The sequence below is a fragment of the Salvelinus fontinalis genome, chromosome 1 (genome assembly GCF_029448725.1).
Source record: "Salvelinus fontinalis isolate EN_2023a chromosome 1, ASM2944872v1, whole genome shotgun sequence".
NCBI lineage: Eukaryota > Metazoa > Chordata > Actinopteri > Salmoniformes > Salmonidae > Salvelinus > Salvelinus fontinalis.
In genome coordinates this window covers 38,911,135-38,936,560 of record NC_074665.1, presented here as the reverse complement: position 1 = coordinate 38,936,560, position 25,426 = coordinate 38,911,135, and the positions used below count along the sequence as shown (strand labels likewise).

At 41.2% G+C, this 25,426-nt stretch overlaps 1 protein-coding gene across 12 annotated transcripts in view; it reads left to right on the top strand.

Annotated features, from left to right (window-relative positions):
* LOC129854082 (actin-binding LIM protein 1-like) overlaps nt 1-25,426 on the top strand; it is a 151,917-nt gene that overhangs the window by 73,601 nt on the left and 52,890 nt on the right. For 11 of the 12 annotated variants that reach the window (XM_055920820.1, XM_055920754.1, XM_055920734.1 and 8 more), the window contains exons 2-4: nt 5,654-5,788; nt 15,173-15,356; nt 15,680-15,792. In XM_055920820.1, the coding sequence (XP_055776795.1) occupies nt 5,654-5,788; nt 15,173-15,356; nt 15,680-15,792 (432 nt within the window). The remainder of the gene's footprint in view (nt 1-5,653; nt 5,789-15,172; nt 15,357-15,679; nt 15,793-25,426) is intronic. The other variant, XM_055920796.1, reaches the window with a different exon arrangement.

The following is a 25,426-nucleotide window of genomic DNA, read 5'->3' as shown; positions in this document are numbered from 1 at the left end:
TCTCTCTAAAGGAAGTGTAGAGGCAACAACCCCCTCGTCCTCTAATTCCACTTCCCCTTTTATTTCCACTATTCCAGACACCAGCGGGAATTGTCTACTGGCGCATGGTGGAGGTTCTGTAAACCATTCCACCTCCTTCCTGTCTGACTTTTTTTATTTTTTTATTTTTTTTAATATAAATTTTATCCCCTTTTCTCCCCAATTTTCATGGTATCCAATCGCTAGTAATTACTATCTTGTCTCATCGCTACAACTCCCGTACGGGCTCGGGAGAGACGAAGGTCGACATTTCTTTTCGTTCTTTTTTTGCGTAGGGGATGTCTAGCGCTCAGAATGTCTACAGCCGTTTTACTCATTGTTGCGGCCTGCATCGTTTTGGTCTTCCTACCGTCAGTCTCAGTTTTATTCCTTTTTTTTGTGCTATTCCCTTATTAAACCACTTTATCTTGTTCTTTATATTACTCCCTATAGATCCAGGGCTAAAAACGTTAACGACCTCTTCAAGCCCTAAATATTTTGATTTTGATTTATATATTTTTCTCTCTCTATTATTGTACTTGGAGTATTGGTAATTACCCATTTATCGGTTTTTATAATTGTTTTCTCTTTTTGAGTATATTCTTACTTCAAATTCCAATTTCTATAGACTGTATATTCATCCACTTTGCAGTACACAATTTAACGGTCTCACCGTGCAATCGCTAATATCGTCTCGACATTTATTACGAAGTTACTATATTGTTCATGTATTTTACAATTTCTCCTAACTGTTCAAACTTCTAGTATCATATTCCTTCAATGGGTATTTATGTACCAATCACATTCACCTCCCCTAATGCAGAACACAACCTTTTTGTCCCACAACAGCAGAGAACTGTCACACTCACGTTCACGCTTTCCTACGCGACCTGAGTATACAGGATTTGCATCTTATTTAATTAATTATCGATACACTCCCTCAACACGATAAGTAATCTAATAGTATTTCTCTTACACTTTCCTAAGTGATCTTCCACGCTTTCCTAAGCGACCCGAGTATACTCTTACATTTTCCTAAGTGATTTTTCACACTTTTTCACTCTTTCCTACGTGATTTTTCACGCTTTCCTAAGCGACACTTTCCTAAGTGATCTTTCACCTGAGTATACAGGATTTTTAATTTGCAATTTCCGATTCACTTTCTAGCTGTCCTCATTGATTCACTTCCACTTCCACGATAAGCGCTCTTTAATTTGACCATGCAAATGGACAATTGTCACCTCAAACTAGATTGAACAGAACAGTCAACAGGGCAGACAGATAACCTGAACAAGACCGATCACCCCCCCCCCCCCCAGCTGACCAACTGCGTGAGCCAGACAAATTGAATGACCCGCTGACAAGGACCAATTGAATCAGACAAACGGGCTGTGTTTGCGCGCAACTCACACAGGTCTAATCAAACATATCCCGGCCAAACAAAATCAGACAGCGTAGTCACAACTTAAACAGTCTGAACAACTGGTCAGATGAACCGTCTGAACAAATCAGATGAATAACCCCACCCAAGTGAACCAGTCAAAACAGATGGTGCACACAACTCTCCCTCTCCAATGGTCATACACCAATTACTATACTTATATGCACGGTTGCAAGCTCAAAAGCTTTATTTTACCCCCAATATTTAGCGTGCATTTCATTGAACTCAAAAGCTCCCAATGGTTCTTTGGTTCGTCAAATTTGGAGAGACCTACTCGGTGACCTACCTCTGAAACAGGTTCCTAGAGCGAACCACACAAGAACTCTATTACTATAGGTAAGAACTCAATTCACCGTCTTAACAGGTGTTTTGTGCAGTCTGTCCACGAAGCCCATTCACAGCTGCAGATTTTCACCGTCTCTGGTCCCTTTTCGCCACTCTTGGCAACCTCGCCATTTATGTCGTGGAATTATTCAGTCAATAATAATTCTAAAATACTGGAGCATGTGCGTTATTAATCAATATAACAAAAGCTGAGCTAATTCATGAAGTAACTCCCTTCCAGTCTTGGCACAAGCTTCTTATACATTTGTTCTCCTTACGTCATACTCATAGTCACTCCTCTTAATGGCTCATCAGCTCTGGCATTTAGCCACCGTTATCATATTGCCTTCATATTAGGACATGTAACCTGTAGAGTCACAGAAATAGTTTCATGCATGTAGGACCATAGTAACATACCTTGGCCCTCTACAAGAATAACCAATACATGCCATCATGCTAACTCCTCTGAAAGGGACACCCCTGTTCTTGAAAAAAAACAAGAGGTGTAACCATAGCAACAGCACATAGTTGGCCATAACAGTTACAGGAATAACCAAAGTCGTGTCCAACCCCCAGGTCTAATGGTGTCTAATGACCCAGAGCACAAAACATGTGCACTAGTTTTCCTGGCTCCTTCTGAAATAAATAATTACCACATATGTACTGACAAATTCACAATAATATGTACATATAACTAGGAATAAAGTGACAGATAGTTAACAGTAGCAGCAGCGTATGTGATGAGTCAAAAAAGGTAGTGCAAAAAAACTGTCAATGCAGATGGGCAAATAGTTAACCAAATAGCTACACGGACTAACTATTTAGCAGTCTTATGGCTTGGGGGTAGAAGCTGTTCAGGGTCCTGTTGGTTCCAGATTGCATCAGTACCACTTGCCGTGCGGTAGCAGAGAGATGGGTGGCTGGAGTCTTTGACAATTTGTAGGGCCTTCCTCTGACACCGCCTGGTATTGAGGTCCTGGATGGCAGGGAGCTTGGCTCCAGTGATGTACTGGGTCGTCCGCACTACAGGTCGAATGCCAAGCAGTTACCACACCAAGCGGTGATACAGCCAGTCAAGAGGCTCTCAATGGTGCAACTGTACAACTTTTTGAAGATCTGAGGGACCATGCCAAATCTTTTCAGTCTCCTGAGGGGGGAGAGGTCGTGCCCTCTTCACAACCATATTGTGTTTTTCCCATGATAGATCCTTAGTGATGTGGACACTGAGGAACTTGAAGCTCTCGACTCGATCCACTACAGCCTCATAGATGGGAATGGTGGTGTGCTCAGCCCTCCGTTTCCTCAAGTCCATGATCAGCTCCCTTGTCTTGCTGACGTTGAGGGAGAGGTTGATGTCCTGGCACCACACTGCCAGGTCTCTGACCTCCCTATAGGCTGTCTCATCGTCGTCAGTGATGAGGCTTATCACCTTCGCATCGTCAGCAAACTTGATGGTGTTGAACTTGTGTGTGGACACGTAGTTGTAGGTGAATGGGTAGTACAGGAGAGAACTAAGCACGCACCCCTGAGGGGCCCCCGTGTTGAGGGTCAGCATGGCAAATGTGTTGTTGCCTACTCATCACCTGGATATTATTAATAATATGCATGTCAATCTCTCCTGGCTCAAAATGGAGGAGAGATTGACTTCGTCAATGCTAGTATTTATGAGAGGTATTGACATGTTGAATGCACCTAGCTGTCTGATTGAACAACACAGCTCGGACACCCATGCATAACCCACAAGACACGTCTTTTCACACTCCCCAAGTCCAGAACAGACTATGGAAGGCGCACAGTACTAAATAGAACCAAGACTACATGGAACTCTATTCCACATCAAGTAACTGATGCAAGCAGTAAAATTTGATTTAAAAAAAAAAGATTAAAAAAACACCTTATGGAAGAGCGGGGACTGTGAAGTAACACAAACATAGCCACAGACACATGCATACACACACATACACATGCACGATAGCATACGCACTATACACACACGCACACATGGCTTTTGTACTGTATATGTGGTAGTGGTGGGTAGGGGCCTGAGCACATACAGTCTGAATGTATTGTAATGTATTTACAATTGTATAAACTTCCTTAATTTAGCTGGACCCCAGGAAGAGTAGCTAATGGGGATCCATAATAAATACAAAATACCTGGGGGCGTCCCGTCAGGAAGTCCAGGATCCTGTGGATCTGTTGGGGTGGTATACAAATTGGAGTGGGTCCAGGGTTTCTGGGATGATGGTGTTGATGTAAGCCAAGACCTGCCTTTCAAAGCTACAGATGTGAGTGCTACAGGGTAATTGTCATTTACACAGGTTACTTTGGAGTTCTTGAGCTGGAACTGCTTGTTGTCAGAGAGGAAGAAAGGAAGAAGTGATCTTTCATCTGTGTTGTGGGTGGCAGGTGGAGGGGTGTCGGAGTGAGTACGAAGGTGCACAGTGTAAACAGCACTGAAGGAGACAAGGAGAGGAGACCAAAAAAATTTAAATCTTGATTCTTGTGATACAGGCATTTGATTCAGAGTTCCTCTGTCCAGTGTTTGTGTTCTTTTGCCAATTTTAATCTTTTATTTTTATTGGCCAGTCTGAGATATGGCTTTTTCTTTGCAACTGTGCCTAGAAGGCCAGCATCCCGGAGTCACATCTTCACTGTTGACGTTGAGACTGGTGTTTTGCGGGTACTATTTAATTAAGCTGCCAGTTAAGGACTTGTGAGGTGTCTGTTTCTAGACACTCTAATGTACTTGTCCTCTTGCTCAGTTATGCACCGGGGCCTCCCACTATTTTCTATTCTGGTTAAAGCCAGTTTGCGCTGTTCTGTGAAGGGAGTAGTACACAGCGTTGTACGAGATCTTCAGTTTTTTGGCCATTTCTCGCATGGAATAGCCTTCAATTCTCAGAACAAGAATGGACTGACGAGTTTCAGAAGAAAGGTCTTTGTTTCTTGCCATTTTGAGCCTGTAATCAAACCCATCAAGTCCTCTTGCTCAGTTATGCACCGGGGCCTCCCACTATTTTCGATTCTGGTTAAAGCCAGTTTGCGCTGTTCTGTGAAGGGAGTAGTACACAGCGTTGTACGACATCTTCAGTTTTTGGGCCATTTCTCGCATGGAATAGCCTTCAATTCTCAGAACAAGAATGGACTGACGAGTTTCAGAAGAAAGGTCTTTGTTTCTGGCCATTTTGAGCCTGTAATCAAACCCACAAATGTTGATGCTCCAGACACTCAACTAGTCTAAATAAGGCCAGTTTTCAGCTGTGTTAACATCATTGCAAAAGGGTTTTCTAATGATCAATTAGCCTTTCAAAATGATAAACTTGGATTAGCTAACACAACGTGCCGTTGGAACACAGGAGTGATTGTTTCTGATAATGGGCCTCTGTACGCCTATGTAGATATTCCATAAAATCTGCCGTTTCCAGCTACAATAGTCAGTTACAACATTAAAAATGTCTACACTGTATTTCTGATCAATTTGATATTATTTTAATGGACAAAAAATGTGCTTTTCTTTCAAAAACAAGGACATTTCTAAGTGACCCCAAACTTTTGAACAGTAGTGTAAATTCAAATTTAATTGAATTCATTTATATATATATCACCCAGCCCTAGCCTAGTCCAGGACTCGTATTCTTAAAGAATATCATAGTAGGAGTGCTAATGTAGGATCAGTTTAGCCTTTTAGATCATAGCACTTTTAGCACTCTGAGACGCTTTATACGCTTGGACTAAAAAGCAGTATACATGGAGAATCTCTATTAGACATGCTTCTAAATCTAAGTCTAGGATTAATCTGTGTGCGGGAAACCAGACCTACAATGTGTGTGATTATAGTGGTTCATGTTTATCTCTGTTCTATTCTAGTGGCACATGCGCAGGACACACACCATTCCAATGAGAAGCTTCTGATTCAGTGCTACAAGTGTGGGGAGCCATGTAAGGGTGAGGTGCTGCGGGTCCAGTCCAAGCACTTCCACCTGAAGTGCTTCACCTGTAAAGGTAAGTACAGTACCAAACCATGGAGATCATTTGACGGTTTAAGTACAGTAACGGGGGACTCCGACTTTGCGATAATCCATATTCAAGTCATTGAGCTATCTCAGGGTGAGTGTAGCCTTCACACAGCATGCATGATGGCAGTTTTGTTTTTAGACAATAGTGCTGAGCGAATAGTGCTTTTTGAGTTCGGTTCGGTTTCGGTACGATTATTTTTTTAAACATACGTTTTTTAAAATTTCGATTTCGATAATTTTTTTTTGTTTTCAATGAGAGCACAACGGTAAAGGCCGTCAGCCGCCACAATAGACGGAACTTCCCGCCAGATTTCAAATAATTTAGAGTTCTAAACCAGGCAGTGTCAGAGAAAGGCCCTAAAAATGGTCAAAAACACCAGCCACCCTAGTCATCGACTGTTCTCTCTGCTACCGCACGGCAAGTTGTACCGGAGCGCCAAGTCTAGGTCCAACAGGCTTCTAAACAGCTTCTACACCCAAGCCATAACACTCCTGAAAATCTAATCAAATGGCTACCCAGACTATTTACATTGCCCCCCCCCCCCCCCCCTCTACGCTGCTGCTACTCTCTGTTAGTCACTTTAATAACTACCTACATGTACAGTGGGGCAAAAAAGTATTTAGTCAGCCACCAATTGTGCAAGTTCTCCCACTTAAAAAGATGAGAGAGGCCTGTAATTTTCATCATAGGTACACTTCAACTATGACAGACGAAATTAGAAAAATAATCCAGAAAATCGCATTGTAGGATTTTTAATGAATTTATTTGCAAATTATGGAGGAAAATAAGTATTTGGTCACCTACAAACAAGCAAGATTTCTGGCTCTCACAGACCTGTAACTTCTTCTTTAAGAGGCTCCTCTGTCCTCCACTCGTTACCTGTATTAATGGCACCTGTTTGAACTTGTTATCAGTATAAAAGACACCTGTCCACAACCTCAAACAGTCACACTCCAAACTCCACTATGGCCAAGACCAAAGAGCTGTCAAAGGACACCAGAAACAAAATTGTAGACCTGCACCAGGCTGGGAAGACTGAATCTGCACTAGGTAAGCAGCTTGGTTTGAAGAAATCAACTGTGGGAGCAATTATTAGGAAATGGAAGACATACAAGACCACTGATAATCTCCCTCGATCTGGGGCTCCACGCAAAATGATCACAAGAACGGTGAGCAAAAATCCCAGAACCACACGGGGGGACCTAGTGAATGACCTGCAGAGAGCTGGGACCAAAGTAACAAAGCCTACCATCAGTAACACACTAAGCCGCCAGGGACTCAAATCCTGCAGTGCCAGACGTGTCCCCCTGCTTAAGCCAGTACATGTCCAGGCCCGTCTGAAGTTTGCTAGAGAGCATTTGGATGATTCAGAAGAAGATTGGGAGAATGTCATATGGTCAGATGAAACCAAAATAGAACTTTTTGGAAAAAACTCAACTCGTGGTGTTTGGAGGACAAAGAATGCTGAGTTGCATCCAAAGAACACCATACCTACTGTGAAGCATGGGGGTGGAAACATCATGCTTTGGGGCTGTTTTTCTGTAAAGGGACCAGGACGACTGATCCGTGTAAAGGACAGAATGAATGGGGCCATGTATCGTGAGATTTTGAGTGAATATCTCCTTCCATCAGCAAGGGCATTGAAGATGAAACATGGCTGGGTCTTTCAGCATGACAATGATCCCAAACACACCGCCCGGGCAACGAAGGAGTGGCTTCATAAGAAGCATTTCAAGGTCCTGGAGTGGCCTAGCCAGTCTCCAGATCTCAACCCCATAGAAAATCTTTGGAGGGAGTTGAAAGTCCATGTTGCCCAGCAACAGCCCCAAAACATCACTGCTCTAGAGGAGATCTGCATGGAGGAATGGGCCAAAATATCAGCAACAGTGTGTGAAAACCTTGTGAAGACTTACAGAAAACGTTTGACCTCTGTCATTGCCAACAAAGGGTATATAACAAAGTATTGAGATACACTTTTGTTATTGACCAAATACTTATTTTCCACCATAATTTGCAAATAAAACTAAAATTGAGAACTTGCACAATTGGTGGCTGACTAAATACTTTTTTGCCCTACCTCAATTACCTCGACTAACCGGTGCCCCTGCACATTGACTCTGTACCGGTACCCGCTGTATATAGCCTCGCTATTGTTATTTTACTGCTGCTCTTTCACTTTTATTTCTTACTTTTTTAGGTTTTTTCTTAACTGCATTGTTGGTTAATAGCTTGTAAGTAAGCATTTCACTGTAAGGTCTACACCTTACACACCTACACCTACACCTGTTGTATTCGGTTCATGTGACAAATAACATTTCATTTCATTTCATTTAAACTTTTGCCGTCTGCTGTAGCATTGTTTTCTACCGGATGTTAATTTGCACAGTTCGCTTACTGAAATCCCCATAGCAATGCATATCGTCGTGCAGGCTTGGTTTTGCCATCAACCTCTTTCTTGCTTTCTTGTTCCGCTATACCAAATAGTATGAAGTGTTTTGCGTCCCTAGTCTAAATGCAGAATTACTTTAATAAAATATTTAAGTTGTGTAAATTACATTTGTTTTATTTGATTACTTTATTATTTAATTCCAATTCATTATCTCATCTTAATAGAGCTGCTGCCTATGCTGTCTGACTAAATCACTATTTTAGTAGTTTTTCTAAGTAAATAAGGCATACTTTTATGACTGCTGAATACCAACTATCAATCATGTAGATCAAGTATTTTCAAGTAGACATACCACGAGCAGCAACTGATCTCTATCCCTCTTGATCCTGCATTCTCTATCCCTCTTGATACTGCAGTCTCTTTTATGTAGCAGGCGTGAAAGACACACAGACCGGACAAGTATGTGCACAATGGATTATGGTTATTGTAGTTAATTACCACATTTTCTGCTCTAAACTATTTAGAACATTGGCCTGTTGGAAACCAACTCCCTACTACATCACAGTTTGGGCTTGATCTGATTTATCTCTAGAGAAACTATGCGTTGAGCTCACAAAAAAATGTGAAATCTAATAATTGAACCGATGTCAGTGAATTGCTTGTTTAACCTCACTAGGGTATGTGGTAGCGTCCCACCTCGCCAACAGCCAGTGAAACTGCAGGGCACCAAATTCAAAACAACAGAAATCCCATAATTAAAATTCATCAAACATACATGTATTTTACAGCATTTTAAAGATACACTACTTGTAAATCCAGCCACAGTGTCCGATTTCAAAAAGGCTTTACGACGAAAGCAAACCAAACGATTATTTTAGGTCAGAGCCAAGTCACAGAAAAACACAGCCATTTTTCCAGCCAAAGAGAGGAGTCACAAAAAGCAGAAATATAGATAAAATGAATCACTAACCTTTGATGATCTTCATCAGATGACACTCATAGGACTTCATGTTACACAATCATGTATGTTTTGTTCGGTAAAGTTCATATTTATATCCAAAAATCTGAGTTTTCATTGGCGCGTTACATTCACAAGTTCCAAAACATCCTTTGATTTTGCAGAGAGCCACATCAATTTACAGAAATACTCATAAACATTGATAAAAGATACAACTGTTATGCATGGAATTTTAGATGCACTTCTCCTTAATGCAACCGCTGTGTCAGAGTTTTAAAAACTTTACGGAAAAAGCAAACCATGCAATAATCTGAATACGGCGCTCAGACGACAAATCAACCCAAAGAGATATCCGCCATATTGGAATCAACAGAAGTCAGAAATAGCATTATTAATATTCACTTACCTTTGATGATCTTCATCAGAATGCACTCCCAGGAATCCCAGTTACACAATAAATGTTTGTTTTGTTTGATAATGTCCATCATTTATGTCCAAATACCTCCTCGTTGTTCGCGTGTTCAGTACACAATCCAAACTCACGACGAGCGTGCAAGTCCAGTGGAGAGTACGGACGAAAAGTCCAAAAAGTTATATTACAGTCTGTAGAAACATGTATAGAATCAATCTTTAGGATGTTTTTAACATAAATCTTCAATAATGTTCCAACCGGAGAATTCCTTTGTCTGTAGAATTGCAATGGAATGGAGCTCGCTCTCACGTGAACGCGCAAGACTGAGCTCATGGCTCTTTGGCAGACCTCTGACTCATTCCCCTCTCATTCGTCCCCACTTTACAGTAGAAGCATCAAACAAGGTTCTAAAGACTGTTGACATCTAGTGGAAGCCTTATGAAGTGCAATTTGACCCCATAGACAATGTGTATTCGATAGGCCAAGAGTTGAAAAACTACAAACCTCAGATTTCTCACTTCCTGGTTGGATTTTTTCTCAGGTTTTTGCCTGCCATATGAGTTCTGTTATACACAGACATCATTCAAACAGTTTTAGAAACTTCAGAGTGTTTTCTATCCAAATCTACTAATAATATGCATATCCTAGGATCTTGGCCTGAGTAGCAGGCAGTTTACTCTGGGCACGCTTTTCATCCGGACGTGAAAATACTGCCCCCTACCCCAAAGAAGTTAAAGTAACTTACTTTGGCCTTCTGGATAGCCTGAGTGCACTTATTTCTCATTTGCCTGAACGAGAACCAGTCAGCCTGAGTATGGGCGTGCCAAGCCTTTTGCCAAATGCAATTCTTGAGGTGGAGTAACTCTGCAAGATCACGGTCGAACCTCGGGCTGAACCTGTTTTTAATTCAAATTTTTTTCATGGGGGTGTTTGTTAACTATACCATTGAAATTTGCCACCACAGATTTGCCCCTTATAGGACGCATCACTGCACTCTATACTCCTCTGTAAACTGGTCATCTCTGTATACCCATTGCAAGACCCACTGGTTGATGTTTATTTATAAAACACTCGTACACGGAACCCAAACCGGTTGCGCGCGTGCGCCATCGTGCATACATTTATTTTGTCCCCCAAACGTGATCACGCCACGCAGGATAAAATATCAAAACAAACTCTGAACCAATGACATTAATTTGGGGACATGTCGAAAAGCATTAAACATTTATGGCAATTTAGCTAGTTAGCTTGGACTTGCTAGCTAATTTGTCCTGGGATATAAACATTAGGTTGTTATTTTACCTGAAATGCACAAGGTCCTTTACTCTGACAATTAATCCACACAGAAAACGGTCAACCGAATCATTTCTAGTCATCTCTCCTCCTTCCAGGCCTTTTCATCTTTGAACTTATATAGTGATTGGCATCTAAACTTTCATAGTATTACCACGACAACCGGCAACACAGTTTGTCTTTCAATCACCCACGTGGGTGTAACCAATGAGGAGATGGCACGTGGGTACCTGCTTATATAAACCAATGAGGAGATGGGAGAGGCAGGACTTGCAGTGCGATCTGCGTCAGAAATAGAAAGGACTTCTATTTTAGCCCTTGGCAACGCAGACGCTCGCGAGCAGTCTGGGTGCAGTAATTGAATAACATAGATTTCTAAATGTATTTTGCAATGCTCGGGCACACGATGCAAGCGGTGTAGTCAGGGTATTAGGCCTCACTCCCCCCTATCTGAGATATCTACTGCAGCCCTCATCCTCCACATACAACACCCGTTCTGGCAGTCACATTCTGTTAAAGGTCCCCAAAGCGCACACATCCCTGGGTCTTTTCAGTATGCCGCAGCTAGCGACTGGAACAAGCTGGAACAAACACTCAAACTGGTTAGTTTTATCTCAAGCTCTTCATTCAAAAACTCAATCATGGACACTTACTGACAGTTGTGGTTGCTTTGTGTGATTTATTGTCTCCACCTTCTTGCCCTTTGTGCTGTTGTCTGTGCCCAATAATGTTTGTACCATGTTTTGTGCTGCTACCATGTTGTGTTGCTACCACGTGTTGTTGGTGCTGCAGTCCTCACAGGCGGTGTGTGTGTACGTGCGTGCGTGCGTGTGTGGGCTGGAAGCTCTCAAAGCATACATTAGAGCTTTCCTCTTAAAAAGTGAAAGAGCAACTGTCATCATATAGCACTTTTGTTGATTCTGTTCTCTTTCTGTGTCCCAAATGATACCATATTCCCTTCACAGTGCACTACTATTGACCAGAGTCCTATGAGCCTTAGCCAAAAGTAGTGTACTATATATGGAATAGGGTACCATTTGGGACACCCACTTTACCTTAATGTGCATTGTTGTTGCAACATGCTCCCTCCTACACGTATGTCAGCCAGACATACTCATTATGCTAAAAATGTGTGCATGGTCCTATTGAAATCTCTGTGATAGAGTACTTTCTGATGTGTTGTCTCCAGAAAAATTGGTTGTAACATACTCCCACAGTGCCACTCCTGCACACACAAATACTGTTCACATGCACATGTGTACACGTACACACAGACACAGGACACAAACCCCAGATGGTATTTGTGCGTGACTGTCTATAAAGGAACTCATTGCATGCTACGCTCAGAGAAAAGCTAATCTTGGCACTGTGCATGCATTTCACTTTCAATTACAAATGGTTTATAGGTCGCAGCTTCTCACATAGGGAGACAAACTAGCCATGACAACACCAAACACCGTTACCTGGCATGCAAACCAGCCTGACTTGTGTGGCTTAAACCTACTTTAGATGAGGTGGTCTGAGGACCAATGAAATAAATGTGCGTCCCAAATGGCACAATATTCCCTACATACTTTTGACCAGAGCCCTATGGATTCTGGTCAAAAATAGTGCACTAGAGAATATGTCATTTGGCACACACTTATACTGTACCTCTGGCTGAAATCGATTTGGTAAAGAACTAATCTTGTCACACCCGCAACTCTGAGTCTTGATCCAATTAAACGTTATTCTCTCTCTCTGTCCTATTCATCCCTGGGATTGAATGTGGCTCGTTGCATAAGGACGATTAGACCTAGTTATCTCAAGCATTGAACCGTCCCCGGCTCCTAGTCCTCAGTCCTCAGGCTTTTTCCAATACTGTAGGACTTTTGTTATCCTCTCTTTTGTAATTGCACAATGTATCGTACATTACTCATATGGTAATTGTATGGCTATGATTAAGTTGTCTCCGACCTGCCAAAACACTGTCTCTTTAAACTGAAAGAGTTTTATTAAACACAGAACTGTTATTCTGTCACATTTATACAACTCAACCTCTCTGCATACTAATGAAATATGCAAAACAAAGTGCAATATAAAGTGCAACAGGTGAGACAAAGGCCACATTATATTGTGACATAATAACAGATCAGTGATCTTGAAGTTGAGGATAACAGGGTGTTGATCCATGATGGGATATAGGTCAATGGTAATCGATCAGATGCTACAACAGATAGAAATACAACAGCACCATAGGTCCTCTCAGACCTCTGTGGTTGGACCATTTAAAGGGGAAGTTCAGGGTTTTACAACTTGATGTTAGGTTAAGGAACCACCTAACTTTAGCCACCGCTAGCTACAAATCTATGGGAGTGATATGGGCAATGGAACGTCCTCTTTGAAATCATCCATCCAAACCCACTGACTAAAGCCATTGAAGGATATCTGGGTATAGGTGCTGGTAGAGAGTAGCCTTGCATGCAGTCTCAGAGCGTGCTGCTTAAAGACGTCTGTTGGAAAGAGACTAGTTGGAGAGCTATGGATGATCTAGTCCCACACATTGTTTTTACCACTGATGTACTGTATACTGCATTTGACGCAACTGTTTCCATACAACAGAGCTGCACACAAATAATTACATAACCGTTGTGGAGACACCACACAATGGTTGTGTAAAGATTTTTGTGCAGACCTACTCTCTATTGTATCAGCAACAAATAATCAGTTGTACATCCAATTGTGAAACCTGAGTGTGTGCGGGGCCATAGATCTTCATTCACACTGTTGACGACCAGCAGGCAGTATTGACTGTAGCGGTCTGGGCTGTGCTGACTGACTGAGAACTAACAAGCCACGGTAAATCCCCAGCCACAGATAGTCCATTTTGAGTCTGCAGAGCTACTGGTCCAAGATAAATACTTTGAGATTTAACTGTCATTCACTAAGTGAATGGCGGCAGTTGTGACACTCCTAGTTAAAGATAACCTAGTCCTCAGGCTCAATTCCCACTGGGCACACACAGGTTGAATCAACGTTGTTTCAACATAATTTGTCAATGTATTGTGATGTGGAATCATCATCGTAAATACATTGGATATGAAAAAGTATTCAATCAGTATTGTTTTCATCTCATTTCAACCAGTGTTGTAAACATCGAAATTAGGGTAAAACTTCAACTTAAATACATTGACTTAAATGTAGATTCAGATAAATGGCAATGATGCAGAAAGTAAACAGCGTAGTGGGTAAATTTCCGCAACAACTAAGAGCATTAAAGCATGAGGCTCAACTTCCCTGCTGTTTTGGTCGAGTGGCTATCACGATGTGAACAGCTTGAAGTGAACCCGTGCACATTCGCAGATACTGTGTGTGTGAGCGAAGTCTTGCATCTCGCTCATCTCGCTCATCTCAATATCTGCTGTGGCAACATCATTTTGCTGAGTCTTCCTATAACTTGACTAACAGGTTGTTTCATCAATATAATTTCAACATAATCATCAGAACTATGTAACCATTGAAATTGTGTTAAATTCCAAATAGAAACGTAATTCAAGTGGGTGGTTGAATTTTAGTTTTAATTACAGTGGCTTGCAAAAGTATTCACCCCCCCTTGACATTTTTCCTATTTTGTTGTCTTACAACCTGGAATTATAATAATAATTACTGCAGTAATGGAGCGTTAACTCTACACCATTGGGTGACCATTAAAGCCCAAATAAGCAGGGTTCGGTTACAACTCTTTATAGTCTTCTTCAGTTCTCGTAACAAAGAACACATGTGAAATTATACACAGGTACATTGTGCGCTCATACAACAGACAGCAGGATTTACATGGCGCCAAATATCCATCTCTAGGTCATTTACTACTTGTATATTCAAAAATACTTATGCAACATGGGACGCTAGGTCCTTCCCTTAAATTGATGAAGTCCAGTATTCATTAATAACCTAGAGGGAGGGTTCTCCTCCTCACAGATCAGCATCTCACAGACACTACTCATGGAATGGAATGTTGTCTTCTCACCAAACCATCATAAATCGACTGTCAGTGTTAAACCTCAGAGGCTCCTCTCAGAAAAAGGCAGTAAGAATGTAATATAGGAATACATTCTAATATAAAAGTAATGTGCTTAGCATAATGTTGTAATTCTACCACAGATGATTTGATAGATATAAAAAAAAAAAACTTTATTTAACCAGGTAGGCCAGTTGAGAACAAGTTCTCATTTACAACTGCGATATAGATAGATATAGATGAAGATATATATATATATATATGATGCAAGGAGGAAAGATGAATAGCATGACTTACTGACTTCTGTTGCGTTCCTTCAGTGTGTGGCTGTGACCTGGCTCAGGGAGGCTTCTTCATGAAAAATGGAGACTACCTGTGTACCCTGGACTACCAGCGAATGCACGGTACACGCTGCAACGGCTGTAGGGACTTTGTGGAGGGAGAGGTGGTCACTGCCCTAGGCAAGACTTACCACCCTGCCTGCTTTGTCTGCACCATCTGCAAGTAAGAATCTCTTTTTCAAAGGAGCCCTGGTCAAGAGCTAGCAGAATTACTCATTATCTATCTCATTACTCTTATTGTTCACATTCATTTTACTCTTATCATCCTGCCTGCATCCTCGTCTGCATTGATTGGCGTTGGTCTTGAAAGGGGTCAATCGGCTCACTCCAACAACGCTGACACACATTCACCTCATCATCCACTGTTAATCAATACACTGAATATTCCCAAACTGATGTACCCTAATGTGACCCGTGCTACACATCTGTCTGTATCCGTCTGGTGTCTGATCATTAGTCCATGTATACTTTCTGTCTCTCCCAAAGACGACCATTTCCTGCTGGGGATAGGGTCACCTTCAATGGCAAAGATTGTCTGTGTCAGTACTGTGTCCAGCCCACGTCCCCAGGACCTGGCAAAGACCTCATGGACTCCAACTGTAAGTAGCCTCTGTCTCCACTATACTTACAGTACTCTAGTTACATTGAACTAATACTTCAACTCAAATACAAAAAGAAATGTACCAACCAATTTATTTGAGTTCATATGATGTGTGTAACCCATTGTCTGTGATAACCACCAGAACTTTGTAAACTTCTAGTAACCAATATAAAGTATTCAGTAATAAGTACAGCAATATTCCATCTATACTGCAGCTCAGCCATAGCCTGGTCCTAGATCTGTTTGTCCTGTATAGCCAAATCTGGGACCAGTTTAGCTGAGCAATATTTTCACAATACTTTTACTCTAACCTAGTTCTACAGTACGTTAACTGAGAGGGGACAAGAAAGGAGGGGAGACTACTGACTCTCCCTTCCCTCCCTCCCTTCCTCTCCTCCCTCCCCAGGCTCCAGTAGGAATACTTGTGATAATGCTGTTTGAAAAGACAGCCTGATATTTCCAGCCTGTTTTGGTAGGCTGGAGTTTTGGTAAATTAGTTAGAGAGTTCCAAACCTCTGCCAATAACATCTAGTTTTCAGTTTTCCTCTCCACACTCGGACCACTCCCAGACAGTCCAAGCAAAATTCTTGTTTGAGAAATTGCTCTCTGCTAAGAAGCTATTTTTGTTCATTTCGACCATTTAAAAATTGTTTTCAAATCACAGTAAGGCGCTTAATTACGTTTATGCACGCCCACCTCTGCTTTTAAGCTCCGCCAGCCCAACAACTTCTGTGTAGTGCCTGTTTCGATCTTTTGTACTGACAGCTGTCAAAACACAAAATGTCTTCTACACTAATTGCCTCAACCCTATTACAGTGAACTATGTTCACTGTATTGTGCAAGCCTCAGTTGTTGCTTCAAATAGAAAAGAAAAAGGGATTTACAAAGCACATAGAGTTACGTCGACAACTATGAGAGTGAGTATTCTCAACTAGCTAGCTACCATATTTCAGCCGGAACATTTCAGCCTGCACAAACCATTTGATAAGGGTTAGCCAATTTAACCTTTTACTGCAGTGGGCTAAAACAGAGTCACAGTGTTTCTTGGTAATCTTAAACAAATCTACTATGAAACAAATGCATCCACCTCACACACATGGTAAAAGGCTTAAACAAAGAAGGCACCTGTACCATGTCAGATATGTTGAAGTGTATTCAATTTTAAGTTTGATCCCAATATTACACTTTATATACATCACAGAATACTGGAATATAACAAAACCGTTTGACATAGAAACAAGATCTTCTGCAGTTAAAAAAAAAAATCTTTATTAATTATGAAATATATTCAAAGAGGGCGAATTGGTCATTTGACTGCAAGGGAAGGGTTACAACAACTATGGGTCCCCATTAGCTGCTGCCATAACAGCAGCTACTCTTCCTGGAGTCCAGCAAAATTAAGGAAGTTATACAATTTTAAATACATTACATTCACAGATTTCACAACACAGCCCTCAGTCCTCAACTCCACCACATATCTACAATACAAAATCCATGTGTAACGTTACGTGTGTGTATAGTGTGTATGTTATCGTGTGTGTGTGTGTGTATGCATGTGTCTAGAGCTGTGCGCTATTAGTTCAAACAGACAGCTCGGTGCATTCAAAATGTCAATAGCTCTCATAAATACAAGCAGTGATGAAGTCAATCTCTCCTCCACTTTGAGCCTGGAGAGATTGACATGGATTTGCTTAATGTTAACTCTTTGTGTACATCCAAGGGCAAGCCGTGCTGCCCTGTTCTGAGCCAATTGCAATTTTCCTACGTCCCTTTTTGTGGCACCTGACCACACAACTGAACAGTAGTTCAGGTATGACAAAACTAGGGCCTGTAGGACCTGCACTTCTCCACAACTTAGCTGCTGTTGTATCAATATATTTTGAACATGACAGTTTACAATCCAGGGTTACTCCAAGCAGTTTAGTCACCTCAACTTCCACATGATTTATTACAAGATTTATTTGAGGTTTAGTCATTCCTTGTCATTTATCTTTGTTTCATAGAGTAGTTTATTTTTATTCAGATTAGTCACATGATTTCCCAATTTGCCAATCGCTTGTGCAGCCAGACTTACTTGCCATTCCTTTTGCCTCATCCCTCTCAAACATTACATTTTTTAATTCCTCATCAACATGGATTAAAGTTTTTACAGTCATTTTCTTAATGGATGTATGTGTGAAAGGCCGTACCTATTCACTGACGAAATCCTAGGCGGGACAGCACGAAATGAGACACAGAGACATGACTTTCAACTCTCCCCGGGACCGTACAAACAAAGGCCGGGGTAATGGCTGAACCTATAACAGGGAATTCTACTGTCCCGGAATTTGGCAAAGTCTCCGGCTCATAAACACTCCCCCCCTCTGCCCCTTCAGTCAGGTCCTTAAGAGAGCACAAACAATAAAATCAGTCAATTGGCCTCAGGTGAGCTCATCAGTAGTGGCTGTACTGCGGCCCACCTCCAGGAGAGGGCGCAGTTGGACCACTTCATCTGGCTGATCCCTCACACATGCTTATTAATAACTGGAATAAGGAATTTCATAAAGGTGTCAAGTGCATTGTCTGTTTGCTCCTCATTACACACCACGGACCAACAAATATTCTTTACATAAATAACATAGTTATCACTACAAAACTTCTTGTACGGTTTCTAATACACTATATTAGGCCCAGCTTTTGGAACTTTGGTTTTCGAGATATGGCTACTATATTGTGATCACTACATCCGATGGATCTGGATACTGCTTTCAACAACATTTCTGCAACATTAGTAAATATATCATCAATACATGTTGTTTATTTCATTCCTGTGCTGTTTGTAACTGCCCTGGTAGGTTGACTGTTACCCTGAACCAGGTTGCATGCATTGGTTACAGTTTGAAGCTTTTTCTTGAGTTGGCAGCTTGATGAAAGCCAGTCAATATTTAAATCACTCAGAAAATATACCTCTGTTGATATCACATACATTATCAAGCATTTCACAAATCTTATCCATATATTGACTGTTAGCACTTGGTGGTCTATAGCAGCTTCCCAAAAGAACGGGCTTTAGGTGAGGCAGATGAACCTGTAGTCATATTACTTCAACAGTATTTAACATGAGATCCTCTCTAAGCTTTACAGGAATGTGGTTCTGAATATAAACAGCAAAACCTCCAACATTGGCATTTCTGTAAATATTATACCTTTGATACAGTGGTAGCAATACAAGGTTATTATTTACGTGAGTTTCAGATATAGTAAAAGATGACATCCATATTCTGACAAACGAATTATTGATTCCATTAAGCTACATATATTAACATGGGCTATTTTGAGCACTTTTCTGGGATGCTTGCTAGTTTTCATTGCGTTACTGGGAGGCTTAGCAGAAGTAGATATGCTCATGTTATTTATGTTAGTGCAGGGTGAGCTGCATACAGTGGACTTCCTACTAGGGCACACCGCCTCAGTGCTAACAGTATAAATCTGGTTCATTGGCACATGATTACTACATACAATAGCTGTAGGATCAGCAGAGGCAGTTAGTGGGACATAAATTAGGTTACTTACATTTTGTCTACCAACGCCCCTGGTATAATGTACATTTGCTGAAGCATTATGACAACTCAGTGTCACAATTGTAGGGATTACCTACAATGGCTTAGGTCATTGATAGGTCATTGTCTTAACGTTGGCACGCTATTTAACTGTAGCTTGCTAACGTTAGCTTTTCTGGTGTTTTTGTTAGGCCTACCAACTAGGCTAGCTAGCTAGTTACCATTTAAAAGATAGACTTTCAATGCAATTTGTTTAGTTTTTTGGATTAGCTAGTACGTTAGCTAGCTAGTTTTCTAACCTTGACTAGGCAGCTACCTAAAGCTAGGAAATAGCTATGCCATGGTCACTATTCACTAGCTAGCAAATGTTAGCTGGGCTAGATTGTCTAATCTTCTGTGAACCTTGTTTTCATGGTATCGGTACCACAAGGGTATTATTTGAGACACACCCAGCATGTTAACGGTAGTTAGCTAGCTAGCGCTTGTGTCAACACACTGAGTAACATTTGTTCCTTTTCAATATAGCTAAACACTAGCTAATTTATTAATGTTAGTAAGCACTATTATTGGTACCTGGATAACACAACTAGTTAGGTAGCAGGTCTAAACTATAGAAATCATGATGATGATGATTTACATGACCATATACTAGTTATAGCTACATTTTCTTCTCTACTGCAGATTACTACAAGGTCTTACTCCAGGGTGGGGAAATGCCTACGAGAAACCAAACAGATGAAGACAGAGTTGTCGATTTCCTTCGTTACTTGTAATGTTATAAGGGAAGAAAAATAATCCGTTTTTTTCTGAATTAGCTTTCAAGCTACTACACACCACCAGTAGAATAGTTATTTTTATGTTATCTAGTAGGCCTTTATCTTTGTTTAATCTAATTATTAAATCTAACAAAAATCCTTCTAATTTTGTAAGAAATGTAAGGTCTTTTTACATGTTGCAATAAAGTATACCCTTGGGGTACCTGTACCACTAAAGGAAAAGCTCATCTTTTAATTGTAGGTATTTTCACTTGGGAAAGGGGGTACTTAGTCAGTTGCTCAACCGAAATGTGTCTTCCGTATTTAACCCAACCCCTTGTATCAGAGAGGTGCGGGGGGCTCCCTTAATCGATGTCCACAGCACCCACGGAGCAGTTGGGGGTTAACTGTCTTGCTCAAGGGCAGAACAGCAGATTTGTTCACCTTTCCGGCTTGGGAATTTGAACCAGCGACCTTTTGGTTACTGGCCCAATGCTCTTAACCGCTAGGCTATCTACCGCCTTACTTACTAGTGTAGAAATTGCTCATAGGTAACTGTAAAGTTATACATAACTTTAAATAGCTAAATCCTGTGTTACAACCGTGTACTTATGCCGAAATTACAGATATGGACTCTGGTGTATTAGTGTGATTATTTTCTCACTTGGATGGATGGCGCTGTCAGAAGCTGACGATTTAGATTGTCAGGATGGTAGGTACACAATAATTACAAGTAAGTATCCCTCAAGATAAAATTCATTTTAACTAGCTAAGTCCTGTGTAACACTTAGTAATTACAATGTATGTATGCAGAAATGACATGTACTCTGTGGTGTACTAGTGTGTTTATTTTCTCAATAGGATGGTGCCTTCAGAAGCTTTGCAATTTGGGTCAGGTTATCAGGATGTGTAATGTGCTCTATAAGTGCACATTGATTACAAGTAAGTATCCCTCAAGATACTTCATTTTAACTGGCTTAATCTTGTGTAACACCTAGTAATTACATTGTACTTATGCAGATATTACTTGTACTCTGTGGTGTACTTGTGTGTTTATCCTCCCACTTGAGGATGACACCTATATGGTAGACCCCAGTCAGTAAGGTTGACATATATCTTATCTGTTTTTGTAAACTCGACCAAGTTAACCCAGATGGTACACTTTTTGGGGGAAAGCACAAGATTGAGTGGATATTTTGAGGAGTCTGCATTCACGGCAAGGTAACTCGAGCCTATGTAATCTCAGGACACCCAACGCATCTGCCCACAACAGATTACAACCTTGTGATAGTTATTACTGAATTGGATGCAGTTGAGAAGAAACTAAATTGGTGAATTAATGGAAACTTGCCCATTTGTACCAAGCATGTTAACAGTTATTCGTTGTTACAACTCTGTAATTAGACTGCAGTTACATGTTATTACAGCGTAACTGAGTCATTACAATTGACTATAAGGCTTGTTAGTGTAACTACAATGCAATAAGGACTCCGTAAAATTAAATGTTACTGCAATTTCTCTCTAGCTATACTTTACATAATATTCTTAGTTATCTAGCTGGATTAAAACATTTGTTATTAGGTAAATTCCCCTGAATTTTGATATTGATATGTAGTAATTTTTCTAAAAGCATAAGTTCTAATTATTTGTATTTCTCTTGATATGTAGTAATTTTTCTAAAAGCATAAGTTCTAATTATTTGTATTTCTCAGTTTTCAATAAAGATCAGGTGACAGGAGAGATCAGCATGGGGGCGACTTGTTCCAGGTCAATAAGGAAATCCGAGAGTCCACACAGTTTGAGAGTAGGATGAATATTACTGTTCTGGTTGTTATAAACAACTTCCTGGGTATTCGTAAGTGTCTCAAAATAATTGCATGCTTAGGCTACTTGGAAATTGATTAGATAGTGGAGTCAACATGGTACAGTTTAACAGTCATATTCAAAATAATTCACTGAGGTGAGAACTAGTTTGAGGATTGGTTTGTTGACATTTGAACAGCACTGTTATTGCAGAGAAATGTGGTTTTATCCGTTCTTTATCTTCACAGATTGTGTTAAAGGACTCACTCCCTGCCATCCTGGCCCACAGCCACTGCTCCTTTGTTGCTGGGACTTTGTGCAACACACAGTTGCACTGCTCTACTAGATAACACATTACTCTCAATTTGGGATTGGTGCGGTTCCCCCCCATCCATAGTTGCACCGAGAGTGAGCAGAGGTGGCAAAAGCCAAAAACAATGGTAAGGCTGTGTGGATGGTTATTGAAGGCTAATATGAATCATATAAATTGGTGATGTGATTGTGATGATCTAAGTGCCCCTTTGTATTCCTAGGGTGTGAAGCCAGACACTGTTAGCAGGATGGTGTTCCTATCAGCAAGACCCAAAGAGAGAAGAATGGTTGAAGGAGTGAGGTAAAATGTTGAGCATTTATCATAATCTGAGCTAATCTTTGACAAATGCTTTACAGATAAATACATTTGTTTGATTGTGATAAATTAATTAGATTGTTTATTCAATATGCCTCTGTTACAAGAGCTACATGATATTATCCCAATCCAGAAACAATCCCTAGTGGTCCCTACAATCTAGACACTTGTGTAGATCCAAAAGAGATGATGAAAGGATGATGGAGTTAAGACCATCTTGCTTTTACCCATATCCAATCCTTTTGAATCGACACAAGTGTCTAGGGAGTACAAACTAAGTTTTTTCCCCTGATATGTCAGTTATAGGCCCTACTTTTGTGTCCATCACAGGAGTACCTTCTATAGAGGTGTAACCTGGGAGCTGCCTGACCTCTGTCCTCCATGTGGAAGAGGTGTACAGGGACTTTACCAATGCTACAGCCCCTTTGGTCATTCCATTGGACATATCCACTGAGGTCCAGTTAGTGGATTCTGCCATTGGTGAAGTCCGGGCTGGCTGCTGCTACAACAACTCGCAACATCACTTCGCATGAAGACAGAATCCTCAGGGGAACTCGTCAGTCTGCAGAGATGAAGAGAGGTCTGGAGATGAATTCTGCTGCTGTGGAGGAATACTATGTTCTCCAGAATGTCAACTGTTACCCCCATGGGTTTATTATCCACCTCAATGCCCCTTGGCTTGGGGCATCACCACTTTGTGGTGTATGCCCAGGAGGACATGCTGATCCAGTGCATCAACAGAGACTGCCAAATTTGGGATGCAATCAACGAGAAGGCTGACCATTTATTTGTTTACTCTTACTTGCAGAGATGCCTAATGATCTCCTAGGTCAAATGTTAAAAGATTAAAAACATTTTTGTACTGTGAATTTGTATCTTATTTATAGATTATTTATTTGAAAGATAACCACTGTGCAAACTATTTTATCCCGAATCCAACAATGTTGATTAAATGATAATGACGTCAAATATTTTGTGGAAACATGTTGGTTTGTTAGTGAGAACACTGGACAAAATAGTAGAGTGCAGGCCAACATAATGCAATTTATTTTGAAGAGAGGGTCTGAAGGTAGCTGTTAAACACAGGCTGTAGACTTGGAACATGCTTGCCTTCTAGGCAGAGTTGCAAAGAAAAAGCCATAACTCAGACTGGCCAATAAACACAATTTAAGATGGGCAAAAGAACTTCTCTGCCTAGAAGGCCAGCATCCCGGAGTCGCCTCTTCACTGTTGACATTGAGACTGGTGTTTTGCGGGTACTATTTAATGAAGCTGCTAGTTGAGGACTTGTGAGGCGTCTGTTTCTCAATCTAGACACTCTAATGTATTTGTCCTCTTGCTCAGTTGTGCACCGGGGCCTCCCACTCCTTCTATTCTGATAAAAGAGCCAGTTTGCGCTGTTCTGTGAATGGAGTAGTACACAGCGTTGTACGAGATCTTCAGTTTCTTGGCAATTTTTCGCATGGAATAGCCTTCATTTCTCAGAACAAGAATGGACTGACGAGTTTCAGAATAAATTTCTTTGTTTCCATTTTGAGCATGTAATCGAACCCACAAATGCTGATGCCCCAGATACTAAACTAAACTCAGCAAAAAAAGAAAGGTTCTCTCACTGTCAACTGTGTTCATTTTCATCAACATGTGTAAATATTTGTTTGAACATAAGATTCAACAACCTGAGACAAACTGAACAAATTCCACAGACATGTGACTAACCAAAATTGCATAATGTGTCCCTGAACAAAAGGGGGGGGGTCCAAATCAAAAGAAAGTCAGTATCTGGTGTGGACACCAGCTGCATTCAGTACTGTAGTGCATCTCCTCCTCGTGGACAGCACCAGATTTGCCAGTTCTTGCTGTGAGATTTTACCCCACTCTTCCACCAAGGCACCTTGAAAGTTCCCAGACATTTCTTGGGGGAATGCCTCTAGCACTCAACCTCCGATCCAACACGTCCCAGACGTGATCAATGGGATTGAGATCCTGGCTCTTCGCTGGCCATGGCAGAACACTGACATTCCTGTCTTACAGGAAATCACGCACAGAACGAGCAGTATGGCTGATGGCATTGTCATGCTGGAGGGTCATGTCAGGATGAGCCTGCAGGAAGTGTACCACATGAGGGAGGAGGATGTCTTCCCTGTAATGCACAGCGTTGAGATTGCAGGAAATGACAACAACCTCAGTCCGATGATGCTGTGACACACTGCCCCAGACCATGAAGGACCCTCCACCTCAAATCATTCCGCTCCAGAGTACAGGCCTCGGTGTAACGCTCATTCCTTCGACGTTAAACGCAAATCCGACCATCCCCCCTGGATGAGAATAAACCGCGTCTCGTCAGTGAAGAGCACTTTTTGCCAGTCCTGTCTGGTCCAGCGACAGTGGGTTTGTGCCCATAAGCGACGTTGTTGCCGGTGATGTCTGGTGAGGACATGCCTTACAACAGGTCTACAAGTCCTCAGTCCAGCCTATCAGCCTATTGCGGACAGTCTGAGCACTGATGGAGGGATTGTGCGTTTCTAGTGTAAATCGGGCTGTCTTATCTCACAGTATGGACATTACAATTTATTGCCCTGGCCACATCTGCAGTCCTCATGCCTCCTTGCAGCATGCCTAAGACATGTTCACGCAGATGAGCAGGGACCCTGGGCATCTTTCTTCTGGTGTTTTTCAGAGTCAGTAGAAAGGCCTCTTTAGTGTCCTGAATTTTCATAACTGTGACCTTAATTGCCTACCATCTGTAAGCTGTTAGTCTTAATGACCGTTCCACAGGTGCATGTTCATTAATTGTTTATGGTTCATTGAACAAGCATGGGAAACAGTGTTTTAACCCTTTACCATGAAGATCTGTGAAGTTATTTGGATTTTTACGAATTATATTTGAAAGACAGGGTCCTGATAAAG